At 48.2% G+C, this 17147-nt stretch overlaps 1 protein-coding gene across 2 annotated transcripts; it reads left to right on the forward strand.

The window, feature by feature from the left end:
• Window positions 1-123: 123 nt before the first annotated feature.
• COLCA2 (colorectal cancer associated 2) lies at window positions 124-16113 on the forward strand. 2 transcript variants are annotated; one of them, XM_048513076.1, is made up of 7 exons: window positions 124-204; window positions 467-547; window positions 6342-6436; window positions 10538-10592; window positions 12967-13193; window positions 14237-14595; window positions 14697-16113. In XM_048513076.1, the coding sequence occupies exons 2-6, from the start codon at window positions 541-543 to the stop codon at window positions 14591-14593; spliced, it is 741 nt and encodes a 246-aa protein (XP_048369033.1). In that variant the 5' UTR covers window positions 124-204; window positions 467-540; the 3' UTR covers window positions 14594-14595; window positions 14697-16113. The 2 variants fall into 2 exon arrangements, with proteins under 2 accessions (XP_048369033.1, XP_048369032.1); XM_048513075.1 differs by having other exon boundaries at window positions 125-204; window positions 14694-16113.
• Window positions 16114-17147: the final 1034 nt, after the last annotated feature.

Below are 17147 nucleotides of genomic sequence, written 5' to 3' on the forward strand. Positions count from 1 at the left end.
CACCCCGGATCTTAACAGGAGGGAGAGGAGAAGGGCTGGAGTCATCTTTTGTCTCCCCAAAGAAAATAGAGACTATCTTCAGGGGTATCTGCCCTGTTTGCGGCGGGGAAGCTAAAAGGCGGACAATGTCCCCCCGGCAGGGGTCTCGGGGAGGTGGCGGAGGTGAATCTTATATCCTGAGCCCCTCAGCTACGTGGGGCAGTGGTAGGTTTCATTCAAAAGTAATCCATTTTGTGCAGCCTTTGAATATTCAAATTGAAAGTATCGCGCAATCATTGATTGTCAAATCATTGGTTTCTAGAGGTTTTAAATACTTGGCTTGTGGGGAGAAAAATTCAAACTTATATCCGTAGGTATAAAACATTAATATAGTTTGCTTCCCACTCGAGAGGTGCCCAGTGGACTTGGATTTTTCTTTTAATTGTAAAATACTGCTTTTCTTGTGTGTCCCATGCTTGCAATCTAGGAAGCCCAGAGGAAGGATTCTTTTTTCCTCCACAACTTTTGTTTTAGTGTGCAAAGTTTCTCCTCTTCTGCAACATGTCAGGTAAATTGCATTTTTGGTCTTTATCTTCATGGGTGTTTTTTTTTTTTAAGAGGGGGGGCGGCAGATTAATTCTCTTCCCTGTGATTTTTGGGAGCATTTTGCCTTCAACTAGAAAAAGGGGGGGGGGGAGAGGGAGGCAGAGAGTGGAAAGGAAGTCAGTGGTTTGGAGCATGAAATGAGCCATGAAATCAACCGTGTGTGTGTGTGTGGTTTTTTTTTAATGCATGCATGTTAAAAGCAGACGATGCAAACTCATATACATAAAATATATACACACCCAGCGCCATAACGCGAGGGCTGCGGGGGGAAAGCAATCCTGCAGCAGGAATGGCTCTGGAATGCGGCTGCTCCAAACGATTGTTAAAGAGATTTTCGAACAGGCGCACAAACACACACACACACACAATGCTAATCCTCCGCTGGTTCGGTACATTTGTGCACATTTCAAGCCACGGCATCAGGGGCTGCTGCACATCCCCAACCAACCCCTAACCCGTCTCCCCCTCCGCAGACGGGTGCAATTTAAGGCTCCCAGCAGTTTAAGCTGGCTGGGGATTTGCTGCGGATGTTCATATTCGGGGGATGCTCAGAGCGCAACAAGGGGGCTAAGTCAGCCGTGGGGGATCTCCCAATTTCAAGCTGCGCCGGGGGGCCCCTCGGACTTGGAGGGGGGGTCTCCCAGCTCCCTCCTTGGCCAGGCGCTGAGCAGCGAGGGTCCCCCTGCCTTCCCAGCGAGCGGTGCGATCTCCTCGGCGTCCAGGGGCGTCGCTGCCGCGCAACCGAATCCACGCGGGGCCCGCGTCCCCCCAACCGGGCAAAGGCAGCCGACCTCTCCACCCCCACTCCCCGTCCGGTCGCCTCCGACTCTTGAGGAGCACGTTACGCGCCTGCGCGTGGCTGCCACCGGTTGGGAGACTCCGGATCAGCACCTGGGCCAGTGGGAGGCATCTCTACGGGGAGAGTTTGCAATTCGGTGCAGAGTCCTTCCTGTCTACAATCGTTGGTGGCGACTCCAAAAAAGTCTGCACCGGGAAGCCTGAATTGGGGGGTGGCGGGGGGAGATCGGAGGAGAGCTCTCCTCATCCCGGGGAGCAAGACCCTCTGAACCTCAGTTAAGTCAAACGGAATGGGGGGGGGAAAATACCCCCCCCCCCAAGGGTACTTTTACACGTGCTGAATAATCCACTTTCAGTTCACTTTAAGGCTGGGTTGCAAGCGGGTCTGTCCGTTTCAGACCCTATAATCCAGCCGCCGCAGCGCGTGAAAAGTACATTATTCCACCCGTGTGAAATTCACCATTAAACCCCATCCAAGCCCCGCCTAAACCGTGGGGGCCCGCCCCAACCCTCCGCGCGTTTACTCGGGAGTAAGTCCCTCCCTTCCAAATCTGGAAGGATCGAGGCGGCGATGGAGGCTGCGAGCCTTCCCCGCTTGCTTGTCGCTCACGGCGACTGCTGCACCCGGGGGCTTACTCCCGAGTAAACACGGCTAGGATCGGGCACGGCTGGATTCTCAAGCTCCCTCGTCCGGAGCATGCACGCACTCGCCCCCGCACAGGCGGCCCGTTCGGTGGCTGCGATCCCTTCCGCGGAAGGCGGTTGAGGGGGGGGATCGGGGCCAGCGGCGGTCGGTCGACCTACTCACGGCGCTCCTGCCCTTCGGAGAGCTCCGGCGCTTGACGCGGCTGCGAATCGGGGCTGCGCAAGCTCTTCCCGCCTGGCCTACCTTGCCGGGAGGCAGTCGGGGCTGGGCGAGATGTTCCCAGCTGCGCCCGGCCAGACAGACCCCTCTCTTGGAGGGGAGAGCCCGACCGCTCTTCCCGCAGGGCCTTCTGAGAGGGACGCCCCACCAGCGACCCATTGCAGCAGTCAGGACCGTAGCCAGAAAATGTTCTCTTGCGGGGGGGGGGGGGGGGAATGAGTCCAGTGGTGGCCAGCCCATCCTTGTTTGTTTTCTTTAATATTTCTTTTTATTGGTGCTTTCTTATTTGTGTATCAGTTTTTTCCCTGAGAGCAGGGGCTGATGGGAGTCGTAGTCCATGCACATCTGGAGGGCCAGAGTGGGACACCCCGATATAATGCAACATGGCTGACTAGCATCAAGGGTCTCATAAACAATGCAATAGGCCTAGGATTGCAAAAACTAGAAGAGCAAAATGAGTTTCAGACCTCCCAAGACACCCCCAGGGCTTTTAAAATTAGGATCCTTCAGCGCTGCCAACTCAAGCCAAACTGCATTGAGAATTCATGTTTAGAAGATTTATGAGAGAACATTTACTTACTAAGGCTCATTCCGCACATGCAGAATAATGCACTTTCAAACTGCTTTCAGTGCTCTTTAAAGCTGTGCGGAATAGCAAAATCCACTTGCAAACAATTGTGAAAGTGGTTTGAAAATGCATTATTTTGCATGTGCAGAAGGGGCCCTAGAGAATTTGCACTTGAAAGACTTGTGAGGGGTTTCACACCAACCCCAGTGCTGATTGGAGGGGCAGCAGGGCAAACGTTTGATGGAACCCAGCCCCCTTTTTTCACCACCTCCGCTACTGATTGGCTGAGGGGATGCTGGGCCCATTGTTCCTGCAGGGACCCTCTACTTTGGTCACCTCCTTGTCTGGCCCCAGCCAACGGCTTGGGTGATGGGAGTGGAGAACTGATGCAAGAGAACTGAAGGGGCTGTTGGGTGCAGAGTTTGGGGGTGGCTCCAGGGAACAAGACTGAGCTAGGGGCTAGGGCAGCCAAACGTTATAGGCGTCCAGGAGAGTAAAAAATCACTTCAGCCTCACTTCACACAGTTTAGAGGCCGCTGCGATCCAAAGAGCTGGAAGAGGAGTTTGGATTCATACCCTACTTTTCAACCATAAAAGTCTCAAGGAGGCTTACAAACCCCTTTCCCCTTCCTCTCCCCACAACAGACACCTTATGAGGTAGGTGGGGCTGAGAGAGTTCAGAGAGAACTGTGACTAGCCCAAGGGCACCCAGCAGGCTTCCTGTGGAGGAACGGGGACCTGAATCTGGTTCTCCAGAACGGAGTCCATCTGCACTCATGCACGTCCTTCTTGGGATGCTCTTTGTCTCCCCCCACACCAACACCAACATGTTTCCCTGGGGTCACTATGAGCAGCTGTGGATGGAGTCTCACAACAACCCTGTGAGGTGGGTGAGACTGAGGGAACGTAGCCGGTCCAAAGCCATCCACTGAACTTCCTGACTGACCAGGGAGGGACTGTGGCTCGGTGGTGGGACACCTTTGTGTGCCAGGGTCCCACGCCTTAGTCTGTCTCCAGCTTCCCTGGCTAAAAAGTGGTGATGGGAAAGATCTCCACCCGACACACTGGAGAACCGGTGCTGGTCTGAGAAGACAATACTAATCTTGATAGACCAATGACATGACTCTCTAACAGGCAGCTTCGTTGGTGGATTTGAACTCAGATCTCCCAAATCATAGTTCAGCTCTCTTAAGTATGACCACACTGGCTACTTTCATTTTACCTGAGTGACAAATTCAGAAGACGGGGGAAGATGTTCTGCAGCTCTAGAACTTTCCTATGGACTTCTTCTCTGCTTATATAAAAGAAGAGAATAAGAGTTTGGATTTATACCCCGCCATTCTCTCCTGCAAAGAGGCCCAAGGCAACTTACAAATTCCTTTCCCTCCCTCTCCCCACAACAGACACCTTGTGAGGTAGGTGAGGCTGAGAGAGTTCTGAGAGAACTGTGACCGGCCCAAAGTCACCCAGCAGGAATGTAGGAGCTGGGGGCGGGGACGACAAATCTGGTTCACCTGATGTACAATCAGGAATGTCTTCAGATGACTTTTCCAGCTGATCTGAAGCTACATCTCTGGGGCGGGGGGGGGGGACATTGGGGGACATTGCTGTGGTTCTCTAATTTTCTTGGCAACCAGGAGTGGGTTGTAGTGGTTAAGAGCAGGTATATTCTAATCTGGAGAACCAGATTTGATTCTACACTCCTCCATATGAGTGGCAGAGAGAGTCCTATCTGGTGAACTAGATTTGTTTCCCCACTTGGGCCTGTCAAAGTTTGTTCAGAACTCTCTCAGCCCCATATTTTGTCCTCCCTCCCTCCCTCCATCTGACCTGGTCTGTTGCTCAAATCAGATAATGTAATAAATATCAGACAATTTAATACATACCTCACAAGGGCCCCTTCCGCACACGCAAAATAGTGCATTTTCAAACCACTTTCACAACTGTTTGCAAGTGGATTTTGCCATCCCGCACAGCTTCAAAGAGCATTGAAAGCAGTTTGAAAGTGCATTATTCTGCATGTGCGGAATGAGCCAAGGTGTCTGTTGTGGGGAGAGAAAAGAAAAAGGAGTTTGTAAGCCACCTTGAGTCTCCTTACAAGAGAAAGGTAAGGTATGAACCCAAACTCCTCCTCTTCTTCTCCCTGTTCTTGACAAATGTTCTGTTATGTAGGGTGGTATACTTATCAGTCCTACATTGCTCATAGTGGGCAGGTCTGAGGCCTGGTAAATCGTGGCAGTTTTGAAGTGGGGGCATCCCAGCCCATTGCAGGCAACATGTTCATCGGTCTGGTGTCCTGCTGGAACTAGTGCTCCGTACGACCGAGTGGTGCCCAGTGTTTACCAGGGGCAATTTGATGTCCAGCGTTTGCTGAAAGTGACGGGAGCAGATTTGCTTTTGCCATAGCATGAACGAGAGATTGCAGACAGTGACAGGACCCAATTGAAATGGCTTCTGTTTATGGCTTTTCATTACCAGTACTTAGAGGCCACAAATCACATGGTACTGGGTCAAAATATGCCGCCACAAAGAGCGGCGTGAGCCCTGTTGGAAAGGGCGGGATATAAACCGAAAAATAAAATTTGAAAATAAAATAAATGTTCGAAAATGGCACCAAACAGCATCCTTGGCCACTCCTGTCGCAATAGAAAGGTCTTCTTTAATGCCCCGTTAGATATTTAGCCCAATTAGTGTGTAAAATCTCAGGGTGGGTACAAAATGCTTGATGTAATATCATCATCAAATAGCAGAACTATTGATGCCAATAAAATCCTTTCATCCCACAATCTATGGTGATGCCTTTATTAAACAGCAAGATACGAATCCAGTTGCACCTTAAAGACGAATAAGATTTCCAGGATACAAGTCCTGGCCCTTTGAGGAAGAAGAGAAGAGTTTTAGATTTGTACCCCACCTTTCTGTCCTGTAAGGAGACTCATGGTGGCTTACAAGCTCCTTTCCATTCCTCTCCCCACAACAGACCCCTTGTGAGGTAGGTAGGGCTGGGAGAGTGCAGAGAGAACTGTGACTAGCCCAAGGTCACCCAGCAAGAATGAAGGAGTGTGGAAACACATCTGGTGAACCAGATAAGCCTCCGCCACTCAGGTGGGAATCAAACCCAGTTCTCCAGATTAGAATCCACCTGCTCTTAACCACTGCACCAAGCTGGAGATACCTACATGCATTGAGAGCCATGACCATTCTGTTTTTGATTGGCTGGAGCTCTTCCCAGGCACAGTGAGCCTGATGAATAAGCCTGCTGCTCACAATAACCAGATCTTACAAAATATGACCTCTGAGCTCCAGTCTTCTCTGCTCTGGCTGGTTAGGGGCTTTCCAAGGACTGTGGCAGTGAAAGGCGTGGCAATGTGGCGTGCAAACCAGACCTCACTGACAATGCTGTAGCCCAAAATAAACCAACTCATTCGTGACACCAAGCCACGCTTCATCATTCGTAATATAACTACCGCACTGCTGTTGTTTCTGTTCTCTGCAACACTCTCACTTTTGATTCCACCCGTTCAGGAAAACCCAAGATCTATCAAGGTGTCCGTGTCAAGATCACCGTGAAAGAACTTCTGCAGCAGAGGAGAGCCAAACAGGCTGTGCCCGAGGAAGCTGTAAGCACCCTCCCTCTTCCATGTGGGGTTTAGGAGGGTGGGTGGGTGGGTGGGGTGGCTCTTCCTGTTGTAATGGTGAAGTGTCTTCTTTCTGTGGAAGGAGTGAGACATGCCTGCCCCTTCGTTCTTCCTCGTGCAAAGGCCTGTAGCTGTGGACCAGATGAGACAAAGAACTCACCAGACTATTGATGGTGGGGATTGCAGGGTGAAGTCCCCACCCCCACCCCCCAAAAAAAATTTGAAAGGAAGAGAAGAAAATCCTCCATCTAGAAGAGTAGTTTGTCAGGGACAAAAGGGGGAGCTAAAACTCTTCCCTTGATGTTCCAGCTTTCTATGTGCTGAGAATATAATTCTCACAAAGATGTTTCAAGTGTACTCATATTCATATGAAAAGGAGGGGTCTGAAGTTAACTTCAAAAAGAGACCAGCCCCTCCCCCCCACAAAAGCTACATGCATTCGGCCCCCTACACCCAGGCCCCAAGCATTTCTTTCCAAACCTGCCATGCTTGTAATATTCAAAGCAATCAGACAGACCAAACTGGAAGGAAACTGGGGGATTGTCTGGAGAGGTGTCCGAGGAAACTGGTTCTGGTGGGTTTTCCGGACTGTGTGGATCTTGTCCCTAACGTTTTGCCTGCATCTGTGATACACAGAGGTGTATCACAGAAAGAAGACACAGTGTGTAATGGACTTCTCTCTGTGATACACCTCTGAAGATGCCAGCTACAGATGCAGGCGAAATGTTAGGAACAAGATCCACCAGACCATGGCCACACAGCCCGGAAAACCCACCAGAACCAGTTGAATCCGGCTGTGAAAACCTTCAACAGTACATTGTCCGAGGAAAGTTGAGCTCCCCTCCATAGCCCCTTCCAATGATAGCATTTGACATCCATTTCCCTGCTTGACGTGTGAGCAGGGCGTACCACGTGTTTGACCAAACCTGGCTGATTTATTTTTAAACGTGTTATGTTTGAGGTAATAGGAGATCGTGCTGCGTGGCCTTAAATTTGCAACACAAGGAGGCATATTGAGGTTCAGGCGTATTGAAGACTGTTTCATCATTGATGCACCTGACCTTCCTCAGCAGTCCTGAGTGCGCATGCTTGTGTCAAAAGCATCATGAGCTTCGCTGCATCAAGACTAGGTTGCCACCTAGCTCAGCGTTCTGGCCATAATCCCATCAGCCAGCTGGCATGAGGCCCTCTATTCAAAACCAACCAGTGATCTACCAGCATGTCACCTTCTACATGTCCCTGCTTTAAACACCACTATGACGCACCCCATGCCCACGCCAAAGTAATGTGGCCTTGTTCAAGCACCAATCTGCACATGTGAAGGGGTTGCCATCTGCGTTGTCGTTATTTGGGCTCAGTGGCAGTGCCTTCAAGTGCGGTCGGTTCACACATTCAGCCGCCAGCTGTCAAGTGTGTAGCCGTATGGCATAGGGAAATCTGTCCATGCATGCATAAATGATGTCTTGATGAGTGGCGGCTGAACATGTGGAATGTTGACAACCACTGTGCAAGTTTTTTCAGCAGTGGTGTGTTGGATATGACCCAATTCATACAAGGGGAGCATCCCTGTGTTTTGCAGTCATTGACTGATGAATGGGCATGTCCGAATCAATGCAGAGGAAGCCCCTATAAAGCCAGAACGCCTTTCACTTTGGCTGGCTTCGTCATCTCTTTGCATAAAGATGGTGGCAGCCCATTACTCTTTCCTAGTTTGCACCACTGGAGGGATCTCCCTCCCCCTCCACCCCTAAATTTAGTCCCCATGCCACCTGTTGCTCCTAACAGCAGAAGACGGAGCAGGAAACTGTGCTGTGTCACCTGCAACCACAGAGACTCCTTTTTTCTTTTTTCTTTTTTTTTTGGTGATCTGATCTTGTTTGCAGTGGAACAGAAAAGTATTCAGTAAGTCACATTCACCCTAAAATATCCCTTTATGCCACCAGACAGACAGTATAAGACACGCAACATAGGTTGGTTTCTAGCCACATTGTTAACAGCCCATGGCTCTCTTTTAATAATAGCGAGGTTTTAGGAGACAGGTAGGCGAGCCAGTTAGATCCCCTGGCAGGAGAGAGGCAGGTGGGAGAATGAGAATTTTTCTTTTGGCTTTGAATGCTGGAAAGGCACAAACCTTCTGAGTTACACCGAACCCTTCTTCAGACAGCACCGTTTCCAGCAGATACTAATAACAGGATGCAGAGGATGGAATGGAAACCTCTCTACTCATGTATGCACAAAGATGGGGTTGCATTCTTTTTTTCTTGGTCAGCAAACCTTTGGGTGAACTTAATTTTTTCAGGTACAGTCAGTGCTGTGAATCATGCCAACAGAAATCAAAATTTTATTCAGGCCATAGGACTTGGCAGTTCATTTAGCAACACACACATACACCAATTACAATACCTAATTGTGCTTCAAGATGATGGCTTCATTTCAGTTTCAAATTCGCTTCAATTTCGTCCATAACTACTCCTGTTTTTACAACTCCCTTCCCACCATCCCTAACCCGTGCCTTTATGTGATCTGATCTTGTTTGCACTGGAACAGAAAAGTATTCAGTAAGTCACATTCACCCTAAAATATCCCTTCTTGCCATCAGACAGACAGTGTAAGACACACAACATAGGTTGGTTTCTAGCCACAGTGGTTTCTAGCCACAGTGTAAGACCTGCAACATAGGTTGGTTTCTAGCAGAGAGCTGCTGTTTTTGCAGTATATAAAGAACTCTAACATTCACTGTGATGCTCTCTTAGATAAAGACTGGAGTAATGAACCCATTTCCTGGAGTGCACTGCATTGCCCCTTTGGCTCTGCATGCTTAGGAGACCTGGATTTAAATGCCACTCTGGGAACTTGAATCCCACCATGGTAGGGGGAAAGATGCACTCTGCAGTCTGCTAGTAGCGAAGGTCTAGCACGAGTGTCCTGCTGTGTACATTTGTACGGTTGCCAACTCCAGGCGAGGTAATCCCTGCAGATTGGGGCTAGAGCCTAAGAAGGGCAGGTTTTGGGGGAGGGGAGAGAGAACAGCAGGGTATAAAGCCATAGAGTCCACCCTCCAGAACAGCCCTTTCCACCAAGGGAATGGACCCCTCTAGCCTGAGAGATCTCCAGGGCCTGCTTGGAGATTGGCAACCTTAAATTTGTGTAGAATTTTACCAACCGATCTCTGCTGGAGTTGGTTCTGGACACAGGGGTTTGCTCTTCCTCTGTGGTGGCCCAATACCAAGTTTGAGACGGTTACCACTGGAAAAATCAGAGGAACCACCACTCAAAGGCAGCAGGACTGTTCTTATTAGGATGCACGAGATTCACTTTTCAAAATGACTTTGGCTTCCTGTTCAATTGTTGGGAAAGATTCACTTTGCTGGAAACCCCCACGTGCGGACCCTCCGGAGGAATTTTCCCTTGTCTTATCTCAAAGCTTTTGGACGTCGCCCAGATGATTTGTCCAAGGAGAAACCTTTGCATTTTCTTCGAACTTCTTTTTAACAACGTTTCGGTTGTCATCCCAGACAGCTGGAGCGCCGGGCAAAGGCAGCTTGCCTCCGACACACAGGCAGCTGCTCAAATACTTGCCCCGAAGGACTGGATTGTGTGCAAGCAAAGGACGGCTATAAATTCCAGGGGAACCGCTTTGCAAATAAGACCTGCTGGTGGCTCTTGACCTTCCTCTTACCTCTGCGATTTCCTGCTCCCCAGGTGGTTTTACAGAAGTGTGTAGAAAATATGTTTCAAGAGTGGCACCCCGTCCCGTGGCAAACTACAGGCGCGGAACAGGGCACTGCTGAAGAGGTGTCAGGTATCTCATGCTTAAACAGCTGAGGAGTACATTATTGATCTCAGAGAGCACTGAGCACCCACTGTGTGGAACCAGAGAACAGCCACAGCCGTCTTTTTAAAATCCTGAGCTCATGGCCGCTGCCCTTGCATGCAATAATTCAGCATTTGCAGGGAGAGAAATCCTGGACTTACCTCCACTGTGTAAGGGAGTGGATGAAGGGGAGGGAAAGAATTAGACATCCCCATGGAGAAACCTGCCCAGCTTGGCTGGGCTTTTGATGTCCTCTCTTCTGTTCCCAGGTGTCCAGCGATGGCAGTGTCCAGCTCACGGAAGCTTTCTCCCCTCCCTGTCCAGGTTGGTACAAAAAGCCCCCCCTCCCCCTTTTCCCTTGGCCCCACTTCATATCAAACTTTCTCGGGGCCGCATCTGGAATCCTGTCTTGAAGTCGGCCACCTGCATTTCATTAGGGCCGCAACCAATCAGAACCTTGGAAAGAGCCTGCTAAATGCAGATGACGGGTGGGGGGGAAGGTAGGTCGCAGAGCAATTTTTAAAAGGTTTTTTTCCCCCTCTAGCTCAATTTGCTGCTTATCTTTGGCTGTCGTGTTTCCCAAAGGATCAGTCACAAAGGAAATGTCAGTTGGCCGACCACCCTGGATCCATTCTTTCCCTCTCTCTTCCCCCCTCCTGGATCCAAGTGATCTGATCAGCTTCTTCCCAATCAGAATTTGCTGCTTTCTTATCTCTTCTTTCTCTCTTTAAATCTTCTCAGTATTTCACAGTTATTTTTTGTTGCATCAAATTGGCCAGGTTAAGAAGCTGGAATTTGGTTTTTTCAGCTCAATATCCTGTATGTGTTGGTAGCTAAATGAACATTTAAAAAAAAACACCTCTGGTTGGGATATTTGCAGGTATATATTTGGACAGGGAAATGTCGAAATAATCAGGAAATGAATTTGCTTATGTTAATACAGAAATGTGAGATATTCATAGCCTTCTCTTCTGGCTTGTAAAAATATATTTTTTCCCAAGTAGGAATCTAAAAAAAAAAAAGGCAAATAAACAGCATTTGCTTGGATTCTACCGATGCATGCAAATAAAAAGTAACTTTACACACAAGAGAAATTCCATGCAGCTGAAATAGAATGGAGTGTTGCAGTACCACAAAGACTCTCCAATTTCTTGTGGCATAAACCTTTGTTTTGAAGGTGAACTTTATTGTTCCAAACCAGAAGGCAAGAAGAATCATTTCATGACGTCCTCAAAATATGACAAAAATGAAGTGGTTTTTTAAAAAAATAGAATCTACATGATCAGAGCCTTGGGCTTCGAAAATAGTTTCTTATGTATGGTCAGTTTCTTCTATGACTCCATATCGGTATAATTCTATATGACTCACCCTTTTTACAAAACTTGAACTTGTTTTGGCCCATAGTGGCATCAAAAGGTAGGCCAAGGCTAAGACTTGGGTTCAAATCTCAGCTATGAATTCCTCAGGGTCGTTTTGAGCCTAAGTTTATCTCACTGTATTCTTTTGAAGATGAAATGGGACAAGAACTCCTTAGAGAACAAGCATATGATTAATATATTCAATGCCTACATTGTAAAATGCTTGAAAATATAACCAGGAAAAGTTTCTCAGGACTTCTGAAATAGCCGTGACCATAGCAAAGACAACCCGGTATTATTGCCTAAAACGATTTTCCTTTTTCCAGTCACCAAAAGCCTTTTTCCAGTCACCAAAAGCCTTTGTTGTGAAGTTTGGAACAACGGCTCATTCCGCACATACAAAATAATGCACTTCCAAACTGCTTTCAGTGCTCTTTGAAGCTGTGCGGAATAGTAAAATTCACTTGCAAACAGTTGTGAAAGTGGTTTGAAAAGGCATTATTTAGCGTGTGCGGAAGGGGCCAACAGCTGAGTTTTTGAAAGTGGGGGTATCCAACTCAAACCCTGGCCAGCATGGTATAGTGGTTAACAGCAGATGGACCCTAATCTGGAGAACTGGGTTTGACTCCCCATTTTCCATGTTCCTACACATGAAGCCTGATGGGTGACCTTGGGCCAGTCACAGTTTTCTCAGAACTCGCTCAGGCCCACCTACCTCACAAGGTGTGTTGTGATGAGAAGAAGGGAAAATGCATTTGTAAGCCACTTTGAGTTTTCTTACAGGAGAGAAAGGTGGGGTATAAATCCAAACTATTCTTCTTGTTCTTTACACAGAGAACACAAAAAACTGCAGCATGGGATAATTTTTGTCAAGTTACCATCCTTTCAAAATGTGTGCCACCTCAGCAAATAATTGGATGGCAAAATACCTCATAGTGCATTTCTCTGTGATCTTTATGTGAGGGGAAGCCAGGGTTTGCATTGGACATCCACAGCTTTCAAAAGCTCAATTTGCCGTGGTGAATTGACTCAGGAGGTGAGAGGATAGCAAAAGCTAAGAACTTGGGGGAAACGTCATAGTGTGTTTTAAAAGAACCCCCAATTTGGTGATTTTTGAAAGTCACGGGGCAAAGGAAATATTGTGGGGCAAGACTGGGGCAGGCCTGCTTCAGCTTTGGGAACCGTGCAGAATTCTTGGCTGCACAGGTATATCCTGCTCACCCTGGTATATTTTGACCATGCGGAAACGCTCTTTGTGTGTCAGACCCACTTTGAGCCAACCGTGGCCTGCAGCAGTTCTGATACCCCACGCTCTGTTGCTTCTCTCCTCCTTCTCTTAGGAGCCTATGTAGACTCTGTCTCTTCTTCATCCTCCGGCTGTGTGCAACCGTGGCAGTTCCAGAGCTGCACTTCCTGTGAGGAGATCCCCAGCTTCCTGGAGCAGCTTGTTGACTCCTGCCTTCAGACAGAGATGCCGTTCGACACATCCACTGGGGCTGCTCAAGACAGTTTGCATGGTTTTCCTGACATCTTCCAACCAGACTCTGCCTGCCTCAACCAAAGCCTGGTAATTTGACGCTCCATCTTTGCTCACCTGGATTTCATTGTTTCATTCAGTAAATTTGCTTCACTGTGAGGCAGCTTCCCAATCACAAGGGAACAGACAGTGAAAAAATGCTAAGTGTGTGTGAAGCATGAAGATAGAGCTGTCCGGAATAGGAGAGATGCAAGAGAGGCAGTGTGGTATAGTGGTTAAGAGCGGCGGACTCATGTCTGGAAAACTAGGTTTGATTCTCTGCTCCTCCACATGAGCAGCAGACTCTTATCTGGTGAACTGGATTTGTTTCCCCTCTCCTCCACATGAAGCCTGCTGGGTGACCTTGGGTCAGTCACAGTTCTCTGTACCTCACAAAATGTTGTTGAGAAGAGGAAAGGAAAGGTGACTGTAAACTGCGTTGAGGCCTTGAGTTCATAGACCTGGCAGGCTTTGGTTAGCCAGGAGTTCCATTGCTGGGGGGCCACTATGGAACAGGCCCTGTCTCTGGTACTCACCTGTGAAACTAGAGACACACAGGGTGAAGACTCTGATAAAAATCCCTGGCATCTCCCATCCAGAGGATGGAAGACCTTTGCCTGAGATCTTGGAGAGCTGCTGCCAATCTGAGTAGGGCGGGGTCTGCAATCTGTGGCTCTCTAGATGTTCATGGACTACAAATCCCATAGGCAATTCTGACCAGGGCTGTTGTGGGTTTTCCAGGCTGTGTGGCTGTGGTCTGGTAGTTTCTGCTCCAGATGTTTTGCTCACATCTATGGCTGGTGTGTGGCTTGCCTCTGAAGATGCCAGCCATAGATGTGGGCAAAACTTTAAGAGGAAAAGCTACCAGAAACACAGCCACACGGCCCAGAAACCCACAACAGCCAGTTGATTCTGGCTGTGAAAGCCTTCGACGATGCTATTCTGACCTTGATGGACCGAGGTTCAGTCAAAGGCAGTTTTGTGTGTATTCCACAAACACCACCACCACTTCACAGCTCTTTGTGGCTAGCCATCTGAATGATTGTTTTTAATTAAATGCCTCCTGCCTCTCTTTCCTCTCTGTCTCATTTTAGGGGCATGCATCTCTGGATTCTTCGGATCCTTCCAGTTCCTTTGACTGCAGCTATTCCCCTCCTCAGCTTCCTTCGTTTACTCCACTGGGTTACAATTCTTCTCCATGCCTGGATGTCAAGAGCTGCATGTTTCCATCATCAGAGGGAAGTCCCTACCCACAGCCCCCCCACACCCACTACAACCACACCTCGTCCACATGTTGCTGCACATCTTGTGGCTCCCAGCGCTTAGACGCTTTCAGAGTCCCCGAATATTTCCCCTATGCCAGCACAGACTGCCGGGATTGCACTCCTTCCCTCTCTGTGGCCGATGACTTCTTCCGAATGGACAGGGCCTGGGACACCTGCTACAGTTAATGGTATCCATTGCGCTACGGAGTTACGTAGATTGTGACTGGCTGCTCTGATTCTGAAGTATATGAAATAATAAGTAGGTGAAATGATGTCTTGTATTCAGCAGGTTGGAGTTGAAATGCACAAGCTTCCTGGTTCCACAGAGTTCCTCTTCAGGCAGAATGGACAATGACCAGCGTTTGAAGTCTGTATGGACAGCACTGTTTCAGAGGGTAACCATATTGGTCTACAGCAATGTTCCCTGTAAACTGCGTGTGTGTGCAGCCGTTCAGCCACCGTATTGCTTTTGTGCAGACATGGGTCCGCTCTCTTGGGCTGCTCAGTTCCGTGCATCTTTTTGGACTGCCATGCAACACTGCAATGCTTAGAGGGAGCATTGATCTGCAGTAGAATCACAAAACAGCTAGAAAGTCATGAAGTACTCTCTCTGTGTGTATATATAATGCTGCCAAGTCACATCCATCTCATGGTGATCCCAGCAAGAGTCTTCCAAAAGAGAAGCAGAGGTGGTTTGCCATTGCGTTCCTCTGCAGAGTCTTCCTTGGTGGTCTCCCTCCCAAGTACTGACCCTGCTTAGCTTCCAAGATCGAGCTACTCCATACTGTCTTCCTTGGTAGCGCTTTAGAGACCAGCAAGATTTTTTTTGGAGAAGGCTTTCAAGAGTCAAAGTTCCCTTTGCCAGATGAGGGGAGCTTCGACTCTCATAAACTTCTATTCTGAAGTAGAAGCCTATTCTGAAATCTGAAACAAACCTTGTTGGTTTGTTAGGTCCTACTGGATTTGACTCTAACTCTTCTATAGACTAGACTGTGGGCACCAGGAAGCCAAGAAAATCTGGATTCCATGAGCTGTACAATAAATCATGCAATTTTGTATAATCTATTTTTTTTTAACATACCGTGTTCTGTTTCTGATCATTCTGGAGAGGGGCAAAGGGATATGAAGAGCAGGGAAACCCATTGGGTATCTTCTTCAGCAATTTTGCCAACTTCTGGAATTTTACCAAGCACTTACATCTTGCGTTTTTTAAGCATACGATACAGAAGCTTTTTTTTAAAAAAATTAAAAACCTTGAGATTCTTTGCTGTTACCTGAGCATAATTCCACATTTCCCAATATTTCAAGGCAGGCAGGGAGTAATGGGGGGGGGGGGGCACACATAGTCTGCCTATTAAGCAAAATGGTTATTCTCCAGTCATTAGCTTTCGTTGTATGTTAGAGCTGTAATCGTTTTTTGCCTGCTTTTCATTCAGCTGGATGCAGAATTTTGTGGAACTCAAAAGCTTGCCTACTAGCAGGAAGCACTTTACCTACGTCTTCTCTCCATGCTTGAGTTCAGATCAGATAAGCGAGCGTTTCTCCTCTGCTTTCGCTACTTAACCCGCCCTGGGCCTTTTTCCGGTGGTGTTTTTACTGTGGGGTTCACATAAGGGCTATAATACTTTTTAACCACATCACAGTGTTTATTTTCCATCCATTCTGTCACTTTCTTTGTTTTAAGATTCCATTAAATGAACTTTGACCGATTTACTGTGGATTTGTCTTTTTTTGTCTTTTGTGCAATACTGGCTGTGTAGAAGCCACGTCTAGTGAGTCTGTGACTCACTAGAGTCCATTTCTGAAGCCACATCTAGTGAATCTGTGACTCACTAGAGTCCATTTCTGTAAAACTGGGGGGAAGGGGATGTGGGCTTGTACGTGTTCTTGGGGGCTTTCCACTCTGAAACTGGGTCTGTCCCAGTTGTCGGCACCATGCAATTGGGCCATAATTTTCCTGGAGAGAGGCGGCCAGTGGGGGGCGGGGAGGAGGAGAGAAAGCAGAAGATAAGGGCAGATAAAGATAGTTGGCTGGTGGGGGGAAGGAAAGGAAGTGGCAGGAAAGGAAGAGAGGCTACGGGGCTTTCGGGAAAGGAAAAGAGGAAATCGCGGGGGTGGGGGAAAAACGAGGTATGTCATAGAAATACTTGCGGGTCCTACAATTGTATTTCTGAAAAGGCCTACAATATTTATTAATGCAATAGGACACAGCAGGCTAGTGACATAAAATCAAAAGAAGCAAAAAACTGTTTGAAAGCTGAAGAAAAAGCACGGGTGAAAGCCAAAAGAAACAATCCAAGGGTCAGCAACTGTGTTGGCCAAGAGGCACAAGCACAGTGGCTAGTCAGCCTTCTCCCTCCACCAGCGCCCGGTGGCATGTCCCCATGCTAGAAATTACGTCCGTACTCTGAGGCCAAGCAATGCAGATTCGTCCTGCTGAATTATGGAGAAGGACAAGGAAGGATAGTTCTCTGGGGAGTGACGGAGAGAAGAACGACATGGTGTGGAAAAGGGAATAAATACTCTTCTACCGAAAAGGGGGAGTGGAAACTAGCCCCCCAAAGAAAGTCAGAGGAAAATGGGGAGGGGTGAGGTTGAATGCTGCCACTCTTCCGAGGCCCTTTTGTGGCACACGTCCTGCTACTGAAAATGTTTGTAAGCCCCCCCCCCCTTGGGCCCTTGGTTACCAGGCCCATGGCCAGTGGGAGGGTTCCCACCTATCTATCTATCTATCTATCTA

This window comes from Sphaerodactylus townsendi, linkage group LG12 (assembly GCF_021028975.2).
Source record: "Sphaerodactylus townsendi isolate TG3544 linkage group LG12, MPM_Stown_v2.3, whole genome shotgun sequence".
Classification (NCBI taxonomy): domain Eukaryota; kingdom Metazoa; phylum Chordata; class Lepidosauria; order Squamata; family Sphaerodactylidae; genus Sphaerodactylus; species Sphaerodactylus townsendi.